We start from the raw sequence: 24,793 nt of genomic DNA on the forward strand, positions 1-24,793 counted from the left end.
GGAAGGCCCAGAACAGTCCCCCCCACCCTTTACAGTATTATTGTGTTACTGTATTACGGAAGGACTTATAACTGCCTTATCTCAACAGCAGATGCAATCAATAAAAGAAATACAGAGAACAGTAAAAACATGATAAAGAGAATTCCAGGCAGGCAGCTGTACCTGACTTTAATTTTTTGAAAATAATTTTACTTTTAAAGAATGTTATTAAAAGTTTTACGAAGAATGTAAAAACTAACACAAACAAATAGGGTACAAGAAGCAAAGAAAGGGAAAAAAGGAGGAAGAAGGAAAAAGTGCAGAAAAGAAGAACAAAAAGAAATAGAAGCTTCCGATTTCTTCCGCAGCAAAGGTAAGTACAATTAGAAAATTAACTTCCTCTATGGTTACAAAAACCAAAGCTCGCTTTTTTTTCTTATCCAATTCTTTTCTAATCATCAAGACCACAAATCAAGAGTGCATTTTTCCCCGTTTCTTGCAAAAAGTCCGTAAGGGGTTTCCAGTCAGCCATAAATGTAGATACTGTTTTTCTCCAATCAAAGGCTGTCCCTGACTTTCAGAGGGCACCCAAGCTGGCACCAGCCTGGCCTCTATGTAGTGGGGATGCCACAGCAAAAATGCCCTCTCTGGCTCTTCTCCATCTGGTGCCCCACTGAGGGGGGCCCTGGGCAGATGGCACTGCTGGGATAGGGAGATCGAGGTGCTGGCGGCTTTTGCCATCCACGGCTGCCTCTCTGAATTACTCCTGGAGGTGTGCAGGGAATTTGCACCTGCTTTTAAGGGCCTGCTACAGCAGCCTTCCCCAACCGGGGGCCCTCCAAGTCCACTGGACGGCCGCCCCTAAAGCCCCCCATTCCTCCTGAGTGGGGCTGATGAAGCTGCCCTCTCCAATCCATCTTGCTGCTGCCGGTGGGGGATGCCCAGGCTGGGGCGCCGGGACGGTCCAAGAGAAGCTGCAAGCCTGAGCCCGGGACGAAGTGGACGGGAGCTGCTGGGACACAGCGCCAACCAGGATGGGCCGGTCCTGGCCTCGGAGAACCGCTCCTGCCCGGCCCGGGAGGCCGGGCCGCAGACGGGGCACAAGCCGCCTTGGTCGGAGGGCAGATGCCGGACGGGGCAGGTCGGCCTTCCCCGCCGGCCCCCAGATGGGTCGCTTCGCCCCGTCCCGGCTGAGATTTACGGGAGCTGAAGGGGGCAGTCCCAGGTTCGAGTTCAGCCTCGGCATAAAGGGCCCTCGGGGACTTCGGCTCCGGGAACTCGTCCCGGGTCATCCTCCCGCGCCACTCCGCTTTCTTTGGGGGGGGGTTGCTCCAAGGGGCCCGACAGACGCGGGGGGCCGGGGGGAGCCAACGCCCGCCGGTCCGAAAGCAGCTTCCCGCGGGGAGACCCCCTCGGACGCGCCTGAAGGGACTGCGCCGCTCGCGAAGGGGGGCGCTTCCGCGGGGCGGCCGAGTGTCGCGGGGCGCGGGGGGGCGCCGGGGGGCGGCGTCGGCGAGGGCCGGGCGCAGCCTCGCCGGAGCGGGAGAGCGCGCGGGGGGAGTGGGAGGAGGAGCCCGAGGGCCCGGAGGAGGAAGGCGGAAGGGAGGGGAAAGGAAAGTTGGAGGGGCGGCGGCCGGGGGCGGCGGGGCAGCGGCGGGCGCGGGAGGACTCGAGGCTCGCTCGGCCTGGGAGAATGCGGAGCGGGCGGCGCGGCCGGGAGGGCGGGGGCGCGCACGGCTAGGGGCGCGAGGGGGCCGGACGGGGAGGGGACCGGCCGGAGGGAGGGAGGGAGGGAGGGAGGGAGGCGGGGGCCGGACTCCCGCGCCCGAACATGGCCTCCTTCCCTGCGGAGCCCGCGGAACCTCCCGGCCGCGGCCCACCCGCGGGAGCGCCGGAGGCTGCCGGCGCCGAGGCGCGCAAACTTCTGCCAACTTCGGCGCCCGCCCCGTCCTCCCCGGCGCCGCCCGGCGGAGAGCCCGCCGCGGCTCCGGCGCCTGCCCCGCGCCCGCCGCGCTTCTCGGCCGAGCAGGTCTCGTGCGTGTGCGAAGCGCTGCTGCAGGCGGGCGACCCGGGCCGGCTGGGGCGCTTCCTGGGCTCGCTGCCGGCCGACGAGGCGCCCCGCCTGGAGGCGCAAGCGGGCGAGAGCCTGGCCAAGGCGCGGGCGCTGCTGGCCTTCCAGCGGGGCGACTTCGCCGAGCTGTACCGCCTGGTGCAGAGCCGGCCCTTCGGCGCGCCGCACCACCCCTTCCTGCAGGACCTCTACCTGCGCGCCCGCTACCGGGAGGCCGAGGCGGCGCGGGGCCGGGCGCTGGGCGCCGTCGACAAGTACCGCCTGCGCAAGAAGTTCCCGCTGCCCAACACCATCTGGGACGGCGAGGAGACCGTCTACTGCTTCAAGCGCCGCTCGCGCGCCGCCCTGCGCGACTCCTACGGGCGCAGCCGCTACCCCAGCCCGGAGCAGAAGCGCCGCCTGGCCCGCGACACCGGCCTCTCGCTCACGCAGGTCAGCAACTGGTTCAAGAACCGGCGGCAGCGCGACCGCAGCGGCGGCGGCGGCGGCGGCACGCCCAGCAAGAGGTGAGCTCTCCGCCGGGAAGGCGGGCCCTCTGCGCATGGACAGAGCGCGCCCGCTTCCCCGGGGCTGCTGGAAGGCCGCTTCTGCCGCCTGGGGCACGGCGAGGCGGGGCTCAGTAGATCCTCCGTGGGCGTGCGCAGGCTATCGGGGCCCGGGTGGACAGGCTTGCAGACGTCTTGGATGCGCACTTAGCGGGCGGCGCGGGGGTGGGCCACGGTCCCGAAGTTAGTGCCTTCTGAGTGCGTGGGAGGCCGTTCCTCATAATCCCCAGATGGGGTGGGGGCTGAAGTCTTGGCAGGTCTACCCCCAAATGGGGTGGGGATGCAGCCCTAAGAGCTTGGGTAAACCCAACTCCTGCAGGCCTGAATCAAAGCAACCCCCCCCAGCGAGCCACAGAGCAGCAGATAAACTTCAGCCTGATCTTGAGGAGGTGTGCAGGGGATTCCACCTGCTGCCCCCAGCTGCTTTCGGAAGGGGGGGCAGCCTTGGAATTCGGGGAATGCCCTGTGGGTGTTTTTGCAAAGTAGTTCTTGGGAGGTCTTCCCCACTCACAAAATGGCTGCCGTGCAAGAACCTGGCCAGGTGCACATCCCTGGCGCCCCCCAAGGCAACCTGTTTCCCCAGGAACCTCCCTCCTGGCCCTCCCCAACTTTGGCCTTGTCCTGAGCTGGCAAGCAGGCTTACGAAGGAGGCCTTGGTCCGTGCCTTCACCAATTCCATTTCTCTGGGTTTGCAAATCGTTTTTTTGTGGGGGGGGGGAACCAGGGCGGTGCCAGAGGTGAGCGTGCATGCCAGCTTGCCCTTCTTTGGAGTTATCAGAACTTTCTGAATGTGCAAAAAGGGCAAATGAGGTGGGGGGAACCTGGGGGAGGTCAGCCAGGGCCTTGCAGAGGCACTGTTAGAGATGGAATTAGGGGCCCTGTGAAAGGCCCTCCTGAGCATCTTGGTCTCTCCCCCCCCCCCATCATGAAAGGCCAGGAAACTGGGGAGGTGACATCTCTTCTAGGCCCTCCCCGAACAAAGGAGTGGGAGAACGCTCCCCGTCATTCCTCTGCCCCCTTGCTCTCAAGGGAGGTGGGGTGGAGCACAGCCAGGCTGGCTGTTCCAGATGTGCCTGCAGCTGCTGCTGCTTTCCTGCTCCTCCATGTCCCTCTTTCCCAAGTCGAGGGAAGCCCTGCCTGGGCTGCCTTCAGCAGTCGCAACGTGGACGGGGCTGCTCCGAGCTTCCCCTTTGTTGTGAAATCTGAATCCCAGGCGTTGAATTTCCCTTGGCCTTTTTCTCCTGGTCTCCTCCCTTCCCAGTGCAAGGGTGGAGACCCAGAAGCATCTCCTCGTCAGAGGTAGCGGGCTGAGTCCCGCCTTTTCCTCAAGGGTTGGGAATCCTTACATTGGCTCGGTTTGTGCAACCCTCTAAAGCAGTGTTTCTCAACCTTGGCCGCTTTAAGAGGTGTGGACTCCAACTCCCAGAATTCCCCAGCCAGCAAATGCTGGCCAGGGAATTCTGGGAGTTGGAGTCCACACCTCTTAAAGCGGCCGAGGTTGAGAAACACTGCTTTAAAGGAAGCTGAGTCTACTACGGGAATTTAGTCATTAGTATGACAGGTTCCCGGGGGTGGGGACCATGGGAACTCATCCAAAGACACATTTAGGTGCCCATGCTCTAGGAACATCGAATGGTGGTTTATTTACCCAGGATTAGGGTTTCACACATCAGAAAGAGGGGGCTGAAAATTCCATTCCCCATCAGCTTGAGTACTGTGGTCTCTGCAGCCCAGGTGGCTGAAAAAAAAATATATATATATTTTAGTTGACGGCAAAACACCTCCCCCCCTCCCCGAACTGTTCTTTTGAGCCACCAGCCTTTTCCAACCTGGCAGTATCCAAGGAAATTGGATCACACCTTCCATAATTCCCAGAAGGTTCATGCTTGTGGGCTTGGCAAAGAAACGTGATTGACCCCAGGGGAGATGCCTGGTGCTGGATCAGATGGTGCTAACCCTAACCCTGTGCATGTCCCCTTCACCTCCTAAAGAAATTTGTAGGAAGAAAGCTAGTAGCTTGTCCTGGCCCAGAGGAATGGGGATCCCTAAGGGAGGTCCTGAGTCAGCCTTTCTCAATGTTTTGGCCCTGGAGGGACCCTTGAAATATTTTTCAGGCCTCGGGGACCCCTTGCACGTTCAGGCTCAAAGATAGGGCAGAAGTTACAAAATTATTATATGCGTTTCATGGGTAGGCCTGTATGTATGTATGAACAGTGCTCTTAAACTGAAAATAAAGAATGAAACGTACTAAGTGGTGGCAGGAATTCAGGGAGCTGTAGAGAGGTTGAAGATTGTCTCCTTGAGGATTTTCTTGGAGGTGCAGCCTGTACCCCAACGCTATCAGGGGACTCACTGCCTGATCTCTCCTGCAGCGAATCTGATGGGAACCCCAGCACAGAGGATGAGTCCAGCCACGGTCCTGAAGAACCCGAAGCAGCCGGGGGACTGCCCGCTGGCCACGAAGGAGTCGCAGCCCCCAGCAGCCTGTTCCTGCCCGCTGCCTGCTCCGGTGCCTCGTCCATCCTCCTGAACGGGAACTTCATCACTGCCAGCTCCCCGCCCACCGTGCTCCTGAACGGGGGCTCTGTGATCCAGACTCCCGCCGGAGGGGTCATCCTCAACGGGCTGACCCTAGGGGAGAACCAAACGGTCACCCTCAGCCCCGTGGCAGCGCCCAGCCCGCCCATCCTCCTGAACGGCTCCACTGGCCTGCTGAGCCCGAAGGCCCCCGGCCGCCAGGAGATTGGCAAAGCCCCCCAGGAGAGCCTCTCCCCAGCCACGATCATCCTCAGCCCGGCTGCTCTCCAGGGTGAGGTGAAGTCAGAAGCCGCTGACACGCTGGCGCTGGGCATGGAGATGAAGTCCGAGGATGGCCAGGGGGCAGCCATGCCACCCCTGCTCTCTCTCCCGGATGCCTCTGTACTCCTCTCAGAGCGCAGGGGGGCATTGTTGGCCACGGTGTCCCTGCCCCAGGTTGTTCCTTCAAATGAAGAAAGCCCCCCAGCCCCCCAGGTGCCCCTAGCTCCTCAGCCAGCAGCCCCCCCCAGTCCTCAGATTGTCCCCCTTGCTAAACTGATCCCTGTTGGCCAAGCTCTGCCCACCTCCCAGGGAACAGGGGCAGTAGGCAGTGGGCAGGGGACGGCAGCGGCACCGTCTCCGACTGTCCCCGCCACGCCCTTGCTCTCGGTCCCTGTGTCCTCTGCAGCCCAGGCTACGGTCCTCCATGTTCCTGCCCCCTCCCTTCTCCCTCTCACCCAGGTGTCGCCCCCTTCGCAGGTTGTCCCTCTGTCCCAGCCGGTCCCAGGAACCCAGCTGCTGTCCCCGCCTCAGATGGTGCCTGTGTCCCCCACCCAGATCTACACTGTCTCCCATGGGGCTCCACCTCCTCAGCTTGTCTCCATTCCTCAGGTGGCACAAGGCTCCCAGCTTATCTCCCTGCCCCAAGTGGTGCCCACCTCTCAGGTGGTGACTCTGCAGCAGGGCGTGGGCAACCCCATCCAAATCCTGACCAGTGCTACGCCCATCAAGGTGGGCCCCATGGCTGGGACTCCACAAGGCACGGTGGCTGCTGGAGGCCTCGGCCAGAACAACATCCACCTGCTCAATGCCGGCGTAGGCGTCACAACGTTGCAGCTTCCAGGCACGGCCCCAGGTACCTACCAAGGGCATCCGAAGTGGCTGAGCCCTGAGAAGTCCATAATCAAGGACTTCTCATACCGTTAGAGGAGGACTAGGTATTCTCTGGAAGGTCAACTGTGAAAAGTTCAGAATTGCAAGGGGGTTGCTGTCTTAGAAATGGTGGCCCCTGTGCTGGATTCCTTTTGTGGTGGTGGTTTATTCGTTTAGTCGCTTCCAACTCTTTGTGACTTCATGGACCAGCCCATGCCAGAGCTTCCTGTCAGTTGTCAACACCCCCAGCTCCCCCAGGGACGAGTCCGTCACCTCCAGAATGTCATCCATCCATCTTGCCCTTGGTCGGCCCCTCTTCCTTTTGCCTTCCACTCTCCCTAGCATCAGCATCTTCTCCAGGGTGTCCTGTCTTCTCATTATGTGGCCAAAGTATTTCAGTTTTGCCTTTAATATCATTCCCTCAAGTGAGCAGTCTGGCTTTATTTCCTGGAGGATGGACTGGTTGGATCTTCTTGCAGTCCAAGGCACTCTCAGAATTTTCCTCCAGCACCACAGTTCAAAAGCATCGATCTTCCTTCTCTCAGCCTTCCTTATGGTCCAGCTCTCGCAGCCATATGTTACTACGGGGAACACCATTGCTTTAACTATGCGGACCTTTGTGTCAGTGTGATGTCTCTGCTCTTAACTATTTTATCGAGATTTGTCATTGCTCTTCTCCCAAGGATGAAGCGTCTTCTGATTTCCGGACTGCAGTCAGCATCCGCAGTAATCTTCGCACCTAGAAATACAAAGTCTTTCACTGCTTCTACGTTTTCTCCCTCTATTTGCCAGTTGTCAATCAAGCTGGTTGCCATAATCTTGGTTTTTTTGAGGTTTAGCTGCAAGCCAGCTTTTGCACTTTCTTCTTTCACCTTCATCATAAGGCTCCCCAGTTCCTCTTCGCTTTCAGCCATCAAAGTGGTATCATCTGCATATCTGAGATTGTTAATGTTTCTTCCAGCGATTTTAACTCCAGCCTTGGATTCCTCAAGGCCAGCATGTCACATGATGTGTTCTGCGTACAAGTTGAATAGGTAGGGTGAGAGCATACAGCCCTGCCATACTCCTTTCCCAATCTTAAACCAGTCTGTTGTTCCGTGGTCTGTTCTTACCGTTGCTACTTGGTCGTTATACAGATCCTTCAGGAGAATACAAGATGACTTGGTATCCCCATACTGCTAAGAACTTGCCACAATTTGTTATGGTCCACACAGTCAAAGGCTTTAGAATAGTCAATAAAACAGAAATAGATGTTTTTCTGAAACTCCCTGGCTGATAGTTTGAACATTCTTTAGTGTTTCCCTTTTTTGGTATGGGGATATAAGTTGATTTTTTCCTGTCTGATGGCCATTCTTGTGTTTTCCAAATTTGCTGGCATATAGCATGTATTACCTTTACAACATCATCTCACAAGATTTTGGACAATGCAGCTGGGATGCCGTCATCTCCTGCTGCCTTGTTATTAGCAATGCTTCTTAAGGCCTATTCAACCTCACTCTTCAGGATGTCTGGCTCTAGCTCACTGACCACACCGTCAAAGCTATCCCCGATATTGTTATCCTTCCTATACAGCTCTTCTGTATATTCTTGCCACCTTTTCTTGATCTCTTCTTCCTGTTAGGTCCTTGCCATCTTTGTTTTTGATCATACCCATTTTGGCGTGGAATTTACCTCCGATGTTTCTAATTTTCTGGAAGAGGTCTCTTGTCCTTCCTATTCTATTGTCTTCTTCCACTTCTGTGCATTGCTTGTTTAAAAATAATTCCTTATCTCTTCTGGCTAACCTGTGGAATTTTGCATTTAATTGGGCATATCTCCCCCTATCACTGTTGCCTTTTGCTTTCCTTCTTTCTTGGGCTACTTCTAGTGTCTCAGCAGACAGCCATTTTGCCTTCTTGGTTTTCTCTTTCTTTGGGATGTATTTTGTTGCCGCCTCCTGAACCATGTTGCGAACTTCTGTCCATAGTTCTTCCGGGACCCTGTCTACTAAGTCCAGTCCCTTAAATCAATTCTTCACCTCCACTGCATATTCCTTAGGAATATTAGTGAGCTCATATCTAGCTGATCTGTGGGTCTTCCCTAATCTCTTTAGTCTTAACCTAAATTGTGCAATAAGAAGTTTGTGATCTGAACTACAGTCAGCTCCAGGTCTTGTTTTTACCGACTGTATAGATGTCCACCATCTTTGGCTGCAGAGGATGTAGTCAATCTGATTTCGGTGTTGTCCCTCTGGTGAAGTCCACGTATAAAGCCGTCTCTTAGGTTGTTGGAAGAGAGTGTTTGTTATGCAGAGTGAGTTGTCTTGGCAAAATTCTATCAGCCTATGTCCTGCTTCGTTTTGTTCTCCCAGGCCATGCTTACCTGTAATTCCAGGTGTCATTTGACTGCCCACCTTAGCATTCCAGTCTCCCGTGATGAAAATAACATCTCTTTTAGGCGTGTTGTCCAGTAGGTGCTGCAGATCCTCATAGAACTGCTCTACTTCAGCTTCTTCAGCATCTGTGGTTGGGGCGTATATTTGGATCACTGTGATGTTAGATGGCTTGCCCTGAATTCGAATTGAGATCATTCTATCGTTTTTTGGATTGTATCCAAGCACTGCTTTAGCCACTTTACTATTAATTATGAAGGCTACTCCATTTCTTCTATGGTCCTCTTGTCCACAGTAGTAGATCTGGTAGTCATCTGGTGGCCCATTCCAGTCCATTTCAGTTCACTGACGCCCAAAATGTCTATCTTTAATCTTGACATCTCACCAATAACTACATCCAATTTGCCCTGGCTCATAGATCTTACATTCCAGGTTCTAATGGTGTGTTGATCCTTAGAACATCGGATTCGCCGTTCACCACCAGCACCTTCGGCCACTAGCCGTCCTTTCGGCTTTGAGCTAGCTGCGTCATCACGTCTGGGGCTAGTTGAACTCATCTTCTGTTCCTCCCCAGTAGCATTTTGACCATCTTCCGACCTGGGGGTCTCATCTTCCAATGGTATACTGACATATCTCTGGTTGTACTGATCCATTTAGTTTTCACGGCAAGAATACTGGGGTGGGTTGCCATTACCTTGTGCCGGATTCCTAATCAATAAAATTAATCAGAAACAGGATTGTCCTTGTGCAGGAGTCTAGAGTTACGATAAAGGTGTAGATACAGCATAGTCAACAAATAGTCAAAGAATGCAGGCTTCATAAGCCAAACTTTGCTTCCTGGCATTGTTGCTGCTGTAGTGGCCATTTCAAAAGTCTCTGCATGTAAAGGAAGGTAGAAGTGACCTTTGAGAGGGAGGGAAGGAAGGAACCAATCATTAAGGGAGAAGAAATGGCAACTTGGTCCTGATCAGGAAGAAAGTGTGGGAAGGACCCTCAAAATAACCCCGCCTTCATTTTGCTTGGTATAAGATAGAGTAGTGAGAAATTCTGATGGGCTTTCAGGATTCTGCAACGATAAGGAGAGCCAGTTTGCAGTTAAGTGCTTAAGGCACCAGGCTAGAAACCAGGAGACCGCAAACTCTAGTCCCACCTTGGGCAGAAACCCAGCTGGGTGACCTTGGGCCAGTCCCTCTCAGCCAGAGGAATGAGGCAAGGGCAAACCCCTTCTGAAATCTTGCCAAGAAAACTGCAGGGACTTGTCCAGGCAGTCACCAGGAGTAAAAAACCGGCTAGAAGGAGCACACACAAACTTGTGTGCATTCCTGGAATCCCTATGATGACTATTTCTTGACCTCTCAAGAGTTTCTCAGCTCGTCTTATACCAGTCAAAATCAAGGTGGGGTTATTATGAGTTCCTTTCTCATGCTTTCCACTTTCTCGGGACCAAGTTGCCATTCCTCCTCCCTCAACTGTCTGCTCATTCCTTCCCCAAGGCCATCTCCACATTCCTGTGCACTTTGTGACTAAATCAGGAGACGAGGGAGACACCAGGATCGAGGGATGGGGAGCCAGAATGGTAGAGTTTTGTTTTGTTTTTTTTTGTGCCTAAAGGGGATTCTCTGCTGTCTTTCTGCTCTAGGTAACTTTCTCCTGGCCAGCCCAGCCACTGGCAATAGCACCATTGTCACTGGCATGGCCGTACAGCAAGGCAAGCTCATCCTCACAGCCGCCTTCCCAGCCGGCATGCTGATGACTCCTGTCCTCTCTGCTCCAGCAGCCTCAACCTTGACTCTCCCCATCAAGCAGGAGGTTGCGGTGGCCACATCAGCAGCTCTGGGGGGCCATGAAGGCAACGGGGTGTTGCTTCCAGGGGTTCCCTCGGTAGCCTCCCCTCTTTCAACCTCTGACAGCGCCAGGCCAGCCAGCCTGGCTTTTGGAACAGACTCCAGTGAAGCCAGCCTCCTCTCCAGCTTCTCCCAGCCAGAGACCCTGACCGTGTCCCAACAGCAGGTGGTGTGGTCCAGCCCGGTCAGCATGGATCTTCAAGGGAACAGTTCTGAGGGGCTATTTGAGATGGAGAAGGGCTCCATAGAGGAGCTCCATCTCCCTGAGGGTGAGGGCCTTCTGCTGGATGCTTCTGGAGATGACGCCATGGGTCCTGAAGCTCTGGACTCGGATGAGAAAGTGCTGACCCAGCTGCAGTCTGTGCCAGTGGAAGAGCCGCTGGACTTGTAAGGCTTGGGCAGTTGGTGATGTGTCACCTTGGGCAGTGTTCTCCTTCAGACTGAGAATTCTTGGGCTCCTGATCTTTCCCAGTGTAACTGTGAGTTTGGAAGTCCTCAAAGTGCCTCGATAAGAGAAACGCTTCCCTTTTCAGGCCCCCTGTCCATCGGGGCTGCAGTTCCATCTGTGCACAGGGATGGTATAACACTACAGGGCAGGGGCAGTTCTCCCCTCTGCCCTCCATGCTGACCATGACAGACCACTGCTGGTGTAGCACACCTGGGCGCTGCCTTGTGGTTGCTGACAGAATAGCAAACACTACTTCCTTCATAGGCAAAGGAGGGCCCGTGAAGGTCAGGTGCTCCCCTTCATATCCTCTTTGAACTTCCTTTCGAGTAGATTCTCCTCTGGCATTTTCAAAGTCACAATAGAACTTGGGAAGCTGGGAACGTCCCACTCGGTGCAAGGAGAACATCTAGGATAGAGTTGTATTTCCTTTCCTCTCGCCCATGGTGCTAGGGATGGGGTCTGGCTACTGGTGTGATCCCAAATCCCACTTTGGAGGGGCAGGAAAATTATCCAGCTTCTCCCAGCTTTCATTCTCATTTTTTTCTGTGGTGTTGAAGACAGCTTTCCCTGTCCTCCTTCAGGAGGATGGCCTCTGACGGTATGGAGATAATGACGGGGAAGAAACCGAACGCATCTGGAGCATCCCGGGTTGGAGGAGGCTGTTTTGGGCCATGAGCGTGCAATCTTAGGGAGTTCAAATAACACTGTTCTGAAATAGTGCTAGTCCTCTGTGGCAGAAAGGGCAGCTGGAATGTCTCTGATCTCTATGCCCGCATGCCTTGTCTGTGGAACAGATTTTGAGCGTTTTCAGTGAAGATAGGAGAACTACAAAAATGTTGGGCCAACCATGACAGTCCTGTCGATGGACAATGCAAGACATGGGATTGGATTCTGCACAGGTTGGTCCTCTAGTTAAAAGGTACATAGATTTTAGATACAGAATTAGCTTCTTAAGCCACAACGAAATTTAGTTAACGCTGTAACATCTCTATATTTGGGGGTTGGGAGCCAAAGGCAGCCATCAACCAGTGCTACTTAGGCATGGGGTGGAGGGAATGGCCTGAAAGACAGAAATAATTGAGCATTATTGCAAAACTGAGTTCATCCCCAATGTTCCCAAAATGTATTGCTTCCCTTGTCGCATGTCTAAATCCTAAAGCCAGCAATCTGATTTTCTGTAAGGCAGAGAAAAAAAATATACATAAAATCCATTTCTAATAGAAAGGTCTTAAAAAACACATTTCCCCATAGTTTGCAACTCTCCTATCTGTACAGTATATCTGAGCTTCTATCATGTGGATCAATGGAAAAAAGTACCATTTTTTCACACTACATTCTTAGGATTTTTAGGAAATCTTAAGAAGTTGAGGAACACGTGAGAATGGATTTTAAGTACTGAAGCTATCCCAGTCATAAAATGAATTTGGAGTTTACTATAAATTAAAGTTGCCATATATGGATGGGGACCGGGGGGGTGGGGAGTAAAGCCTTAATGCAGTGTTTTTCAAATTTGGCTACTTTAAGATGTATGGACTTCAACTCCCAGAATTCCTCAGCCAGCCATGCTGTGATTTGAAGTTGAATTTGAATTCTGGGAGTTGAAGTCCACACATCTTAAAGTGGCCAAGTTCGAAAAACACTGCCCTAGTGCAATAATCTTGCATCAAACATAGTCATAATAGGCCAGCTTTTTACATGTCCTCTAGAAAGATGCTTTTTAAAAAGAAAGTGCCCACATTCCTCACAAGCAAAAATACGTTGTTCTAAACTGGAGACGTTTATTTTTTTGCAGAGCAAAATTGCAGATTGAAATCCTGGTTTTTCCAGCTAAAGCTGAGAAATATTCTTGAGGGAATCCTGGAGAGCTGCCTTTAGTCAGTGTGGACAGAACTAAACTAGGTAAGATGGCCCAGAGGTCTACGACGTAAGGCAGCTTCCTTGCACTTTACTTCTTGGTAGGGATGAGCAAATGCCAGTTTTGTTTTCATCTGATTCTTACTTTATTGACTGAAGGTTCTACTCGGTTGTTTTAGCATCAATACAGCGCATGTATTGGGGGGGGGGGCAAAAAGGTCAAGACGATGGCCGCAACTGTGTAATGAAAGCCCCGCCCCTTTCACATGCAGAATAGTTGATGCGTGTTTCCAATTTCTGTACCCACTTCTGAAGTGTATATTCTTGCAAGCAGTCTTCCCATTGTGAAATACGTGTTACGCATACTTTCTCTCCAGTAGACAGAAGGTGTTTTTTTTCCCCAGCTACATATTTTTGCACATGCCTTTGGAATTCCAAACGGCATTACAGTAGTTTGAAGTGTACATTTTACACGCATGTCCATTCCAAGTTCTGACACAGACAGGTCTGATATTTTTAAATAATACAATGGGGTACCTTTCTCCATTATCCCTCACGCTAAAAAAAAAAAAAAATGCAGTTAGTTCCAGTCCTCCAGGGCAGAAACTTGTAGCTCAAGTGATTTTTTTTTCCTTTAAAAAAAATCACCCTCTTTCTGAACCACTTGCTGTCTATGAAGGCTTTGAACTGAAAAACCATTGTTGGATGGAATTACCAGTTGAGATACATTTAATGGTAAAGTGGGAAACTTCACAATTCTCTGTACGAGATCAATTCCATCAGTACGGCAAAGTGATCATCTAATTGTTCTATTCCAACACTACCTTTTCCTCAGCGTGTCCAAATAAAGCATTGTGATTTCTCTAAATATGCCCTCCCTCCGGTCAGGTACTACAGAATCACATCTTTTCCCACAGTTTGTGAGAAGCAATCATTTCTATAAGATATTTTTATATCTCTCCTTTGTTGTTTTTATGTCTATTTGTGTCTTTTATATATATTTTATATATATATATATATAAATATATATTTTATCCTAAAGCCGTCTTTGTGTATATACGTCCTATTGTGAATTCAGATTATGCACTGATTTATGAGACAGTTTGTCTCCATAGTTGAGGACTGTTAAGTTCTCAATATTTAAACCAAGTTTTCAAGATTGCATATAGTTTACAATCAGGATAAGTCACCTGGCCTTCTAGAGCAGTGATTCTCAACCTTGGCCACTCTCAGATGGGTGGACTTCAACTCCCAGAATTCCCCAGCCAGCCAAGCTTGAAGCCCACCCATCTGAGAGTGGCCAAGGTTGAGAATCACTGCTCTAGACAGTTGAAACCACAAGTCCCACAATCTCTTGGCATCGCTCTTGCTGGCTGGAACTGATAGGAGTTGAAATTGGTAATATCGGGAGGCCCTTTTGATCCTAGTTACCAGTGTGTTTGCACACCTGTGGCTGCCATCTTGCCATTTTTGGCCACCCATGGACCCACCTGCCTCCTGTTAGTATCTAGTAATGATAATACCTTTAATGTAAGTTAAATATTAATTTGCACAGAGATTGGTGGGGTTGGCAAGCAAAACAGAAATCCTGAAGAAAGCGCCTTCAATTTGATAAATACCTAATTGTCTTTAATAGCTGTTTGACTTTGCTTGCTGGGAAATTTTTAAAAATGCATCCACAGCCAAGCGTGTTTCATGACCACCTCAAGAGGCGAATTTATGTAAAAAAGATTCAAGGAAAGAATGGAAACAATTTGGCTTTAGGCAACGTTGCTCACAAGAACTCAGTGACAACCTTGGCCAGTTCACCCTAATTCACTCTTCTGAATACTGGTTTCTGTCCATAACCTTAATTATGCATCTCAGGTTTCAAGAACGTGAATGTTATTCCAGATCAGAGTTAGACTGTTCAGCTTTTGGCTTCCAAAAGGGGCCAGTTGGATATCTCTGGAGATAGTTGCAGTTAGAGTTCACATAGACCAAGCCATTAATTTGCCTTTTTGAAAAGTTAAAACAAGCATTAAAGTCACCTCAGGTAGGAGCCGCTGCATCCCTGAACTGTACCAGTTCGAACAGATGGTCATTCACACAGCCCTCCAGTGCACTGGGAGGAACCCAGGGCCTTCCTGTGGAAAATGCGCTGGTGAATGTGGGGCGATTTCAACTCCAGAACAAAGCCAGGATTTCCCCAGAGAGTTGAGTTGCTGGGAAGAAGGAAGGTAATCCAGGCTGGATAGTGTGACTCAGATGGCTGGGTAAGTAATACCGTCTGGGGTGGGAGCATGTGGGGGATTTTCTGGTCCTTGAACTGGAAGATGCAGCAGGGGGGGGTGGAGGGACAGGCCGAATCTCAGGTGAGCTTAACCCTTTGTAGGGATTAAATCTTGCACTGGTATGAAACATGCAGGAAGAGGAGCAGCTTGCAAGTTGCTGTAGGAATGAAAATTAGAATTTAGACTGAAAGGCTCTGAGTAGCAACATCAAGCAGTACAGCAAGCCCAGATCTGGATTTATGTATGTGATGTTACTGATTCGTTCATTAGATCAGCGTTTCTCAACCTTGTCAACTTTAAATTGTGTGGACCTCAATTGCCAGAATTCCCCAGCCAGCATGTGGGCTGGGGAATTCTGGGAGTTGAAGTCCACACTTCTTAAAATGGCCAAGGTTGAGATATGCTGCATTAGATGAATATCCCACCTCGCTTTTGGCAGCTCAAGGCAGCCTGCTGTATGTAACACCAAGTCCCTCTCCATTGCACTCAACAGTATTGAGTATCCAATTCAGCCCCAAGGAAACGCAGCCTGCTGTTTTGAAGAAAATAAAATTTGGAAAGCACGTTTTCTGGTCCTTAAAGCTGGAAATGTCATGTTGAAGATGGTTTCCTGCAGTTAGTCGCAGCAGTCATACAAAAGCAGACTACAGGCCCAAAGAAAAGGAGTGTGCCAACTAGACCAAAAAAAGGAACAAGTTGCAGAATTTCCTTATTTTTCAAGTGTTTTTTTTTTAATCTGTTCAATTGTGTCCAATTTTCGGAGACTGCCTGGACAAGTCCCAGCAGTTTTCTTGGCAAGGTTTTTTGGAAGTGGTTTGCCATTGCCACCTTCCTAGGGCCGAGAGAGAGGGACTGGCCCAGGGTCCCCCAGCTGGCTTTCAGGCCCAAGGTGGGACTAGAACTCACCATCTCCCGGTTTCTAGCCCAGTGCCTTAACCACTACACCAGACTGGCTCTCGTGGTTCTAAATAAACTCATACTTTCTGGCTGAGCGATGTTCCAGAAATGGCCACTTGAAATCGAGTCTGCAGGAGGTGGTCCGCAAAGTCAAGTTCGATGGCTCCGCCACGGCCACAGTCTTGACTTTTTGGACCGCCTGCTGCGGACACCCCTGGCCACTTGCCATCCTTCTGAAAGATTAGCTTGTGTGCTGGAAGCGCTGGAGAAAGAAGGTTGTATATACTTTTCAAGAAATGCCACTTCTTTTTGCCAAACGAAGAGGAGAACAGCCCACCAAGGGTCCCAGCTGAGCATGTTGCAATGATGGCCAATAAGCCACAGCACGGGAGAGGAGGGCGCACCATGCGGAGAGTTGAGATCCTGCAGGTATCCCATCACGAACCATTCAATAGAATACGGCCTTGTTTGGCAGGAAAGACTGTGATGCTTCTGTTCCGGCGCATCTGGGGAGATCGCTCCATCAAGGCTTTGCCTTCCAGCCATCCCTCGCTCGTAATGGATATTCCTTTTGCCTGCGGCTGCGACAGCCTCTTGTTATTTGCGTCGCAACAGGTTATTTGTCTGGTGAATAGCTGCCGGCCTGGCCCGAAACACGATCCCTGCATGGGAACAGCAGGAAACGGCAGAGGCAGGAACCTTGGCTTTCTGCCCACACTGTCACCTGGTGAGGCCAGGAACAAAGGGAGACAAAGCCATTTTCAGAGGGACCCGGGCCACCCTATGAAAAAAATCCACTTATTTTACTCAGAAAGTGGAAGATTAAGAAACAACCACCGCTTCCCCATACCTGTATGTTCGGAAAAGAGGAACCTTGTTACTATTGTGCTTCTAAGTTTTCCCTTTTTAAAAAGAGGAGAGAAGGCCTTAAAATTTATAAGTTATCCTTGAAGGCGGGTTACGTTTGATAAAATTCTTGGAGCTTAGGGACAGGTTGGGCAGGATTCCCAGTGTTGGTAGAAGCATCTGTGTCCTGTTTAGTTCTTTGTCCCTTACCAATAATCGACAAGAAGGGGGAAGCAATCCACGTTGAAGCCAGCATTACATAAAGTGCAAATCAGAAAAGCTCTGATTTTGGACAAATGGGCTGACTTTAGCAGATTGGGGAACAAAAGGAGAGCTGGGCCTTTCCTTTCCTTTCATGTCTCTCCTGCTCCCCCCTCTGTAGGGGGCATCTCACATTTCCATTCCCTGATGACCCCCTCCACTGAAAGGTTTACCATCCCAGGGTGACGTGGTAAAAGTCTCCCTTGCTCTTCTTGCAGAGTTGGCCAATGGCTGGCCACAGCTGCAGTCTGTGTGGGCTGGGCCTGTAACCGATACCCCCCAAGACATGTACCCTGGGCAACTGTCTCTAGAGCCAGAAGACAGAGAAAGGGAGTCCTGTGCGCAGAGTCCTGGAGAGAGGCAGAGGGACATGGCCACCAAAGTGGGGAATGGGATGGGCGCCGGCTTGGCCTCTCACTCCTCTTGGCCTTTCTTGTCCTAGTGAGGCAGATCTGGCTCCCTCTTCCAACCAGACAGGACCATCTCCCCTTCTTTGCTTCAAGGGCAGCAGCGTCTTCTACAGGCAGCGCGTGTAGGTGTTGGCTGGCCTTGGTGGACCTTCATAGATCGGTTTTAAAAGCCACCAAGCTTTGGAGCCCCCACTGTACATCCTCCAGGAAAGAGGAGTAAATTACTTCCCACTCCGCCATGAATTTTGGCTTCACGCAAGAGCAAGTGGCATGCGTATGCGAAGTCTTGCAGCAAGGGGGCAACATCGAGCGCTTGGGCCGTTTCCTCTGGTCCCTGCCCGCCTGTGACCACCTGCACAAAAATGAGAGTGTCCTCAAGGCCAAGGCTGTGGTGGCTTTCCATCGGGGCAATTTCCGGGAGCTCTACAAGATCTTGGAGGGCTATCAGTTCTCACCGCACAATCACCCCAAACTCCAGCAACTGTGGCTCAAGGCTCACTACTCTGAAGCAGAGAAGTTGCGCGGAAGGCCGCTGGGGGCCGTGGGAAAATACAGGGTGCGGCGCAAATTCCCTTTGCCTCGGACAATCTGGGACGGGGAAGAAACCAGTTACTGTTTCAAGGTAAGTCTCCTTGGAATTAACATTAAGGGTAGTTCTCAACTCTCATGGAAATCCCTCTCCCAAGGATGGAACAAAGGTAAGTTTCCAACACTCAGAACTTGGAGTTTCGCAGGCACAAAAAAGATAAATCGTTCCTTGAAAAGTTTTACGTTTTGGATAAACAACCTGGAACTCCAGTAAGATTATTACAACTCCTCTCTTGCCTAAATCTGCAACTTCCTTCTAATTATCCTTCATATTTCTATCACACACAACTCCAGTGTCACTCCCCACTGGAATAGCTTTTACCTGATTACCTTTAGGATGTATTATTTCTCTCTAAGCCTCTGCATTGACCCTGTTGCCTTCCTTGTGATCCAACTGTCTTGTTTTCTTCTCCTGCCAAGACACCTTGCCTATTGATCCCATCCCTTTCTTTCTTTCTTTCCTCCTCCTCCTCTTTTTCCTGATAGTCTCTCCGAAACACTCGGGTCATGCAAGAACCTGCCCTTTGAAATTTCCTCCTGACCATCGGTACGTAAACCTTTTTCAGGCTGAGGGCTGCTCTTAGAAACTGGGGCTCTATTTCAGAAAGTAGAAGGGACAAGACAAAAATGATTGCCCAGTGAAGATTAAAATTGCCCTTGATTTCATTCATTTTCATTTACTTCATTTAATAAATACTAGCTTAATTAAGGAACAAGGATATCTCCCCTGTGTTTATGCTTCCCTCTTTTTGTCACATTGAAAATGTTGGAGCAGCGTTTCGAGGGTCGCTGGGTGATACGCCCAAGGCTTCCCGGGGCTCTCTATGGTTCAGGAGTCTCAGGCTGTGTACCACTGCTCAAAACTTTTTAATGCCTTATCAACATCTTGAAAAGCCTAGTGAAAGTACAAAGCACAAGCTTGCTGCTACTCATAATACTCCCTCTTATCCTTGTCTTTGTATTATTCTCCTTTTCTGCAAAATTTAAATCGGGAGATTCTTGGGGAAGGGGCCTCTTGCCTGCTTCAGTCTTCCATGCCGTTCCACACTTCCTCTGAGTTCCTCCTGAAACCTCCTGAAATAAACTCCTGAGTAAGGCCTAATACTATGCATTTCTGACAACATTCTGGAAAAGTTTCAAACCTCATTTATTTTATACAGCCTTTGGCAACCAAGGGAGATAATATATGCCCTAGCTCACTTAATACAATCAAGCTAGTTTTTCCTTCACCATTATATTACATAAACTGGCCAAGCCTTAAGGCTTTGCAAAATTTCCCCCTTGATTAAAAATAAAAGAAGGGAATGGTGACTGACTGCTAATTTTTGGAAGACAACAAAGATCAAAGTACGATGACATTGCCCCCTGTAGGTTACGTTATAACATTTAACCTGGCATTGAAACATACACTTGAAACATATACTTGGGGACAAAACTAGTTGCAGCAATTCAAGAAAAAGGTTTTGGAATCAGGAGAAAACCTTGGTGGAATTTCTGATTTTGGATTCCTGCAAAAAGAAGCCGAAAGCTACTAAGTCCGTTTAAAGCGTATACAGATCTGATTGCCCTAGCTGGAAAATGTTTAGAAATCAATAACTAAAATGTTCAAAGAACTGGAGTACTCTGTATGGAGTCAGTTAAAGAGTTCCGTGCCGTTATTTTAGAAGAAAATATTTCAGTAAGGATCAGATAGAGCCTTATATTACAAGTACAGGTAGTCCTTGACTACGACCATTTGTTTAGCGACCATTCAAAGTTACAACGGCACTGAAAAAAGTGACCTGTGGCCAGTCCTCACACTTACAACCGTTGCGGTGTCCCCCCAGTCACATGATCAAAACTCAAGCATTTGGCAACCAGCATGTATTTACAGCGGTTGCAGCATCCCAGGGTCATGTGACTGCCATTTCTGACCTTCCCAGCTGGCTTCCAACAAGCAAAGACAATGGGGGAAGCCAGATTGTTTAACAACCACATGATTCACTTACTGACTGGTGATTCGATTAATGGCCATGGCAAAAGTAAAATTGGGTGTGACTCACTTAACGACTGCCTCGCTTAGCAGTGGAAGTTTCAGTCCCAATTGTGGTTGGAAGTCGAGGACTACCTGTAGTGCAGAGAGGTGATTTTGTTTTCCCAGACAGCTGATGATTTTGGTTGGACTAATGCTAAGTTCAATGACTTTCCGCTCCTACAGGAAAAATCCCGGAGCGTGTTACGGGAATGGTACATCCACAACCCCTACCCTTCCCCTCGTGAGAAGAGAGAACTGGCAGAAGCTACTGGGTTGACCACTATTCAGGTCAGCAACTGGTTCAAGAACCGGCGCCAGAGAGACCGTGCAGCTGAGACCAAAGAGAGGTGAGGGGGCTTCTCCGCCAGCATGGAATCCAACACAGCCACTCTGTATTTCTTACCACAGCAGCAGCAGACATGAAATACTTTGGGGCACAGGCAGGGGGAGGAAAGTGGTCCTGGTGCTAGACATGCAGGTGATGGCCAGGGTGAGCCGAGAAATTAGGATCAAGGCATGGGCAGATGCGGAACAGAAACTTGGGGGGATCTCTGGAGAGGGAAAGACCTTCCATGCTTTTCCATCTTCATCTCTCCACGCTGCTGCCACTGCCACTGCCACTAAGAAATTCAGATTTATAACCTGTCTTGTTACCAAGGACACTCCAGAGACCTGTCATTAATTCTCTCAGTTATCCAAACTTCCCTTTCATCACTGTGTCATTCTCCACCGCAAATCCTCACTCCTTCCATTTAAGACAGCTATGTGCCCTCTGCCGCCACTCTGCTCAACAAGATTCCCTGTTCTCCATCTTTGCATCCCAAGCTTTTCAGATGCCACATTGTAATGCCCCCATTGGTTTAGAGTAGCCTCATGCTGATAAATTGTCCTGTTGCTACTTCTCTTTCAAATCCTCTAAAACTTTCCTGTGAAGCTTTTCCCAAACCAGCAGTAATAGCTTCATTTTTCCAGCACGCTTTACCATTGGTCCACCTAGCTTCTCCATTGGTCCTGTCCTGTTGCCTTTTGCAGGCCGTGAAAAGCGGGGGAAGCTGCTTATTCAGTATTCTGTTTAGGTGCAGAACAGTGACCGGATGCAACTGTCATGTGGGTGATGACCACACCTCAGCCTTAATTTCATTTATCCATCCATCTTTCCATCCAATCATTCTACTGGTACTCAGGGCAGCCAACAATAATGTCTTCTGACTTTCTAAAAGGCAGTTTTAACTGCAAAGTGGTCTGAGTCAGACAAGAAGTAGAACAAGAATGGAAACTTCGGGCCCACCAGGCCAGCCCACGCAGCCTGCCCCGAAGTCCCTGCTCCCCGTCACTGCCAACAGCCAAGCTGACTCTTATTGGGGCCGGTCTTGTTGGCTCCAGCTGCTCATCATCTTTCCCATGATTTGGAGATCTTTCAGGAGATCTCCCAACCTTTCCATTTTTACCCGAAAGCAGTTGAGGGGAGGGCTTCTGAAAGGCAGCAGCATTGCTAGAAGAAAGGATGACCGTATTCCTGAATATTTCTCTGATGTAAATTGCCTCTCTGAAGTTTCAGAGGGAAAATCCAAATGCTCTGTGTTTTGATATAAAGTAGTAGAGAACTAGGGTGTGTATATATGTGTGTGTGTATCAGGGTTAATTAATGTATTCAAAAAACATGTCTGCAGGGTGTGGTCAAAAAAGTCAGTGTGGTGGCCATGACAGTTCAACCAAAGCTTTGCCTGTTTTTTATGTGAAACACAGATGAAAAACAGGAAGGGCTTTAATCACACCATCGTGGCCACCATCTTGACTTTCCTGATGACCCCCTGCAGGCACCCCTGAAATATCCTGGATCAGAGAAGGCTGAAATATCTATTAACATATGCAACTGATTAGACTACTGTGGGCCCAACTGTCTTATCTGGCATCTCGGCTGAAGAGTTTCTGAACAGCGTGGACTTGGGCACTGTCTTTTTCTTTCTGGCTGCAGGGAGAACAGCGAGGGTGGTGTTCTGAAGGAAGGCAGGGGCCTGCCACGAGACAGACATGTGATCCCCAGCTCCGAGGATGAAAGTTCCCCCACTGACAGTCCCTCGCTGCTGTACCCTGCTGTGCAGCTTTCAGCTCCTGAGGGAAACTCCATTCACAATGCCCAAAGCGTGGATTACCTGCAGCACCAGCCACTCCACAGCGGTCTCCTGGGATCCCTCACTTCCACGCTTGTAAATCTGGGGTCCTGAAACAGTACAATAAGAGGCCGCCCCATTCTCGGTGGATTGCTTCTTTGTTCTAGCCCTTCCACGCATAAATATTCCTGTTTCCCACTAAAACTATCACATCACATCATGTCTCTTTCTAACAGGGAAACTGTGCTACAACCATATTGAATCACCACTTTTGATATTGAGCAAAAAGCAACAGCCTTTATGTTGGTGGAAAATGACACGTGTTTTTCTAATTGTGAGAAAGGCAGAAGCCGTCAGCCTGTGAAATTTCGTCTATCTGCACATTCCCTGAATTGCCAAAAATCTTGATTTCTCTGCCCTTTGCACCAGAACACCAGCATAAAAACCAGTTAGCTGCAAAACAAGGGTAGTCCTCTCCCTATAGAACCAAGCAAAAGCGAAGTAGCAAACTAGTAACGAAAGGCACAGAATCACAAGTTTAAAGTTAGCATGGGCGTATACACCAGGAACATCTGTTTAAACTAGAAAGCATCCAATTAAGGTTAATTAGGACTTAGGCCTGGACAGCTGAGCACGTATAAACACTTACCCTCCAGAGAGAACAAATGCAATTGGCATATCTTGCCACGGTGCCAAGAACCCTAATGACTTGGACAGAGAACTATAGTGGAACATTCGATGGATTTTGGAACGGGACCAGGAAAAGGGGGGGTTAGAAATAGCCTGCTATTTATCGTCTGCTGGTGGCTCCTTCTGCAGAAAGGTTCAGCAAGAAGAATTAACAGGGTTGGGAGATGATCCTGGAATATACCTCTTGAAAGGTGTGGGATAGGCATCAAAGCCTATTTTGACTGATTGCTTGTATAGAATCAAATGGTGTACAAGTAGTCCATCAAAGCCAAATAATGTTCTACTGCCAATTTTTTAATAAATGTAAAATTGAAGAAAAAATTATCTAGGGCCAGATTAACCACTTTTTGGGTTATGTCCAAGTAAAAGACCCACTGCCCATCTGCTTCTTTCCTACACAAACCTTTGTGTGGCTGTCAGTCCGTCTTCCCTTTTCACCCGTCTGCCGTGGTTCTGTTGGCAACTGTGGTTAGCTTCCAAGAAAAATGCTGGGTACAAGGCTATTCTATGGTAATTTCTGGAATCAGTAATGGAGGCTGCAGTTTCCTATTTGAGGACATGTCCTAACCGAATGGGAATTATTTTTAAGTAGACATGCACAGGACCGCATTGCAGACTTGGAAATCTCTAGGACGGCGTTTCTCCACCTTGGCCACTTGAAGGTGTGTGGACTTCAGCTCCCAGAATTCCCCAGCCAGCACGCTCTGGGACAAATACTATGTCTACTTCAAACTTGTGAGGCACATCATCAGTCTCTCAGCCCCTGATCTACATTTGCAGGAAGGGAAAAATAATAATGCTGCTCTGCTTTACAGGGCTGTTTAAAAGAGCATATTAATAAAGAACATACAACAATATATTCCAAAGCTAATGCGTGGTTAGGAGTTCTGCTGCCTACATGATCAAAATGTGTACTGACCACTCTATGGCTACCTTTCACTTTCACAGCCACTGAACTCAGATCTAAAGAGAAGAGACACCGAGGCACCAAAACAGTTGATTTTACTGTCATATTTTATTTTAATTATAAATAGAGTTGACGGAGGAAACACTACCAATAAATATATAAATAGGTAAAAACAACAATGGAAAAATCCACTGAAGCCTATAACAGAATTTCAAACAGCAGTTGATTGTGATAGGTGCAAAGAAGAGACAGCCCAAAAAAGCGGATAAGGGAAGGAGGACTCTGCGTTCCACCAAACAAAACAGAAACCATCCAGAAGCAGAGCCTGATTTATGCCCTTCACAAAGACAGAATTCTCCCTTCTCAATATGAAGCATTAATCCTCCTTAGCTCAGAACTAGTTTTGTCTCTTTAAAACTTCCTAACTCTCCTTGAACAAAAGCAAATCTACAGAATTATTCCTTCCTCAGGAACTTGAGGTATTAGCCCACATCTAAGGGTCAGTGGGAATGCAGTGCCGTCCAGACCAAGCTCTGAAATGGATTTGCTTCAGTTAAAAGTTTAAAGAACCCAGAAACGATTTGCTATATAATAAAGCATCAAACTTGGTGTGCAGCAAGTGAGTCTATACAGACCTCAGAAACGGCATTTTGTACCTGCCAAATAGCTCATGGAACTAAGCAGCTGGTAACTAAACTCATTGGGCTGGATAGAATAAAACCTACTCCCTGCACTAAGCTGTGGGAGAGAGAAAGGGGAGATAAAAAACAATAAACATAGATTTTAGATTAAAAAAAAGTTTCCAGCCCATTGGAGTTATTTTAAAAATTAGATCCCTTCATTTCAAATGCAACTGTGCTCTTAGATCAGGGATAAAGGTTAATATAAAACCTCCAGCTTGCAGGTTCTCAAGTAAACCAACATGATCCCATCACCTAGAGCCGTGGGTTCCCTTTCCTCTTGCTGTTTTCTTCCTGCAGTTGATACTGCTCTGTCCAGGACCACTAGAGATCAA

General features: G+C 49.5%; 2 protein-coding genes across 2 annotated transcripts; both read left to right on the forward strand.

Annotated features, from left to right (window-relative positions):
* The first annotated feature begins 1,791 nt into the window (after positions 1–1,791).
* On the forward strand, positions 1,792–13,822 carry SIX5 (SIX homeobox 5). Its single transcript, XM_063312642.1, has 4 exons — positions 1,792–2,556; positions 4,968–6,247; positions 10,275–12,494; positions 12,548–13,822. The coding sequence occupies exons 1-3, from the start codon at positions 1,811–1,813 to the stop codon at positions 10,868–10,870; spliced, it is 2,622 nt and encodes an 873-aa protein (XP_063168712.1). The 5' UTR covers positions 1,792–1,810; the 3' UTR covers positions 10,871–12,494; positions 12,548–13,822.
* A 2,120-nt stretch (positions 13,823–15,942) lies between these two features.
* LOC134503345 (homeobox protein six1b-like) lies at positions 15,943–23,296 on the forward strand. The gene is made up of 3 exons (XM_063312124.1): positions 15,943–18,090; positions 20,254–20,417; positions 22,046–23,296. Exons 1-3 carry the CDS (start codon positions 17,707–17,709, stop codon positions 22,293–22,295), a joined length of 798 nt encoding a protein of 265 aa, XP_063168194.1. The 5' UTR covers positions 15,943–17,706; the 3' UTR covers positions 22,296–23,296.
* Positions 23,297–24,793: the final 1,497 nt, after the last annotated feature.

This window comes from Candoia aspera, chromosome 10 (genome assembly GCF_035149785.1).
Source record: "Candoia aspera isolate rCanAsp1 chromosome 10, rCanAsp1.hap2, whole genome shotgun sequence".
NCBI classification, from domain to species: Eukaryota; Metazoa; Chordata; class Lepidosauria; order Squamata; family Boidae; genus Candoia; species Candoia aspera.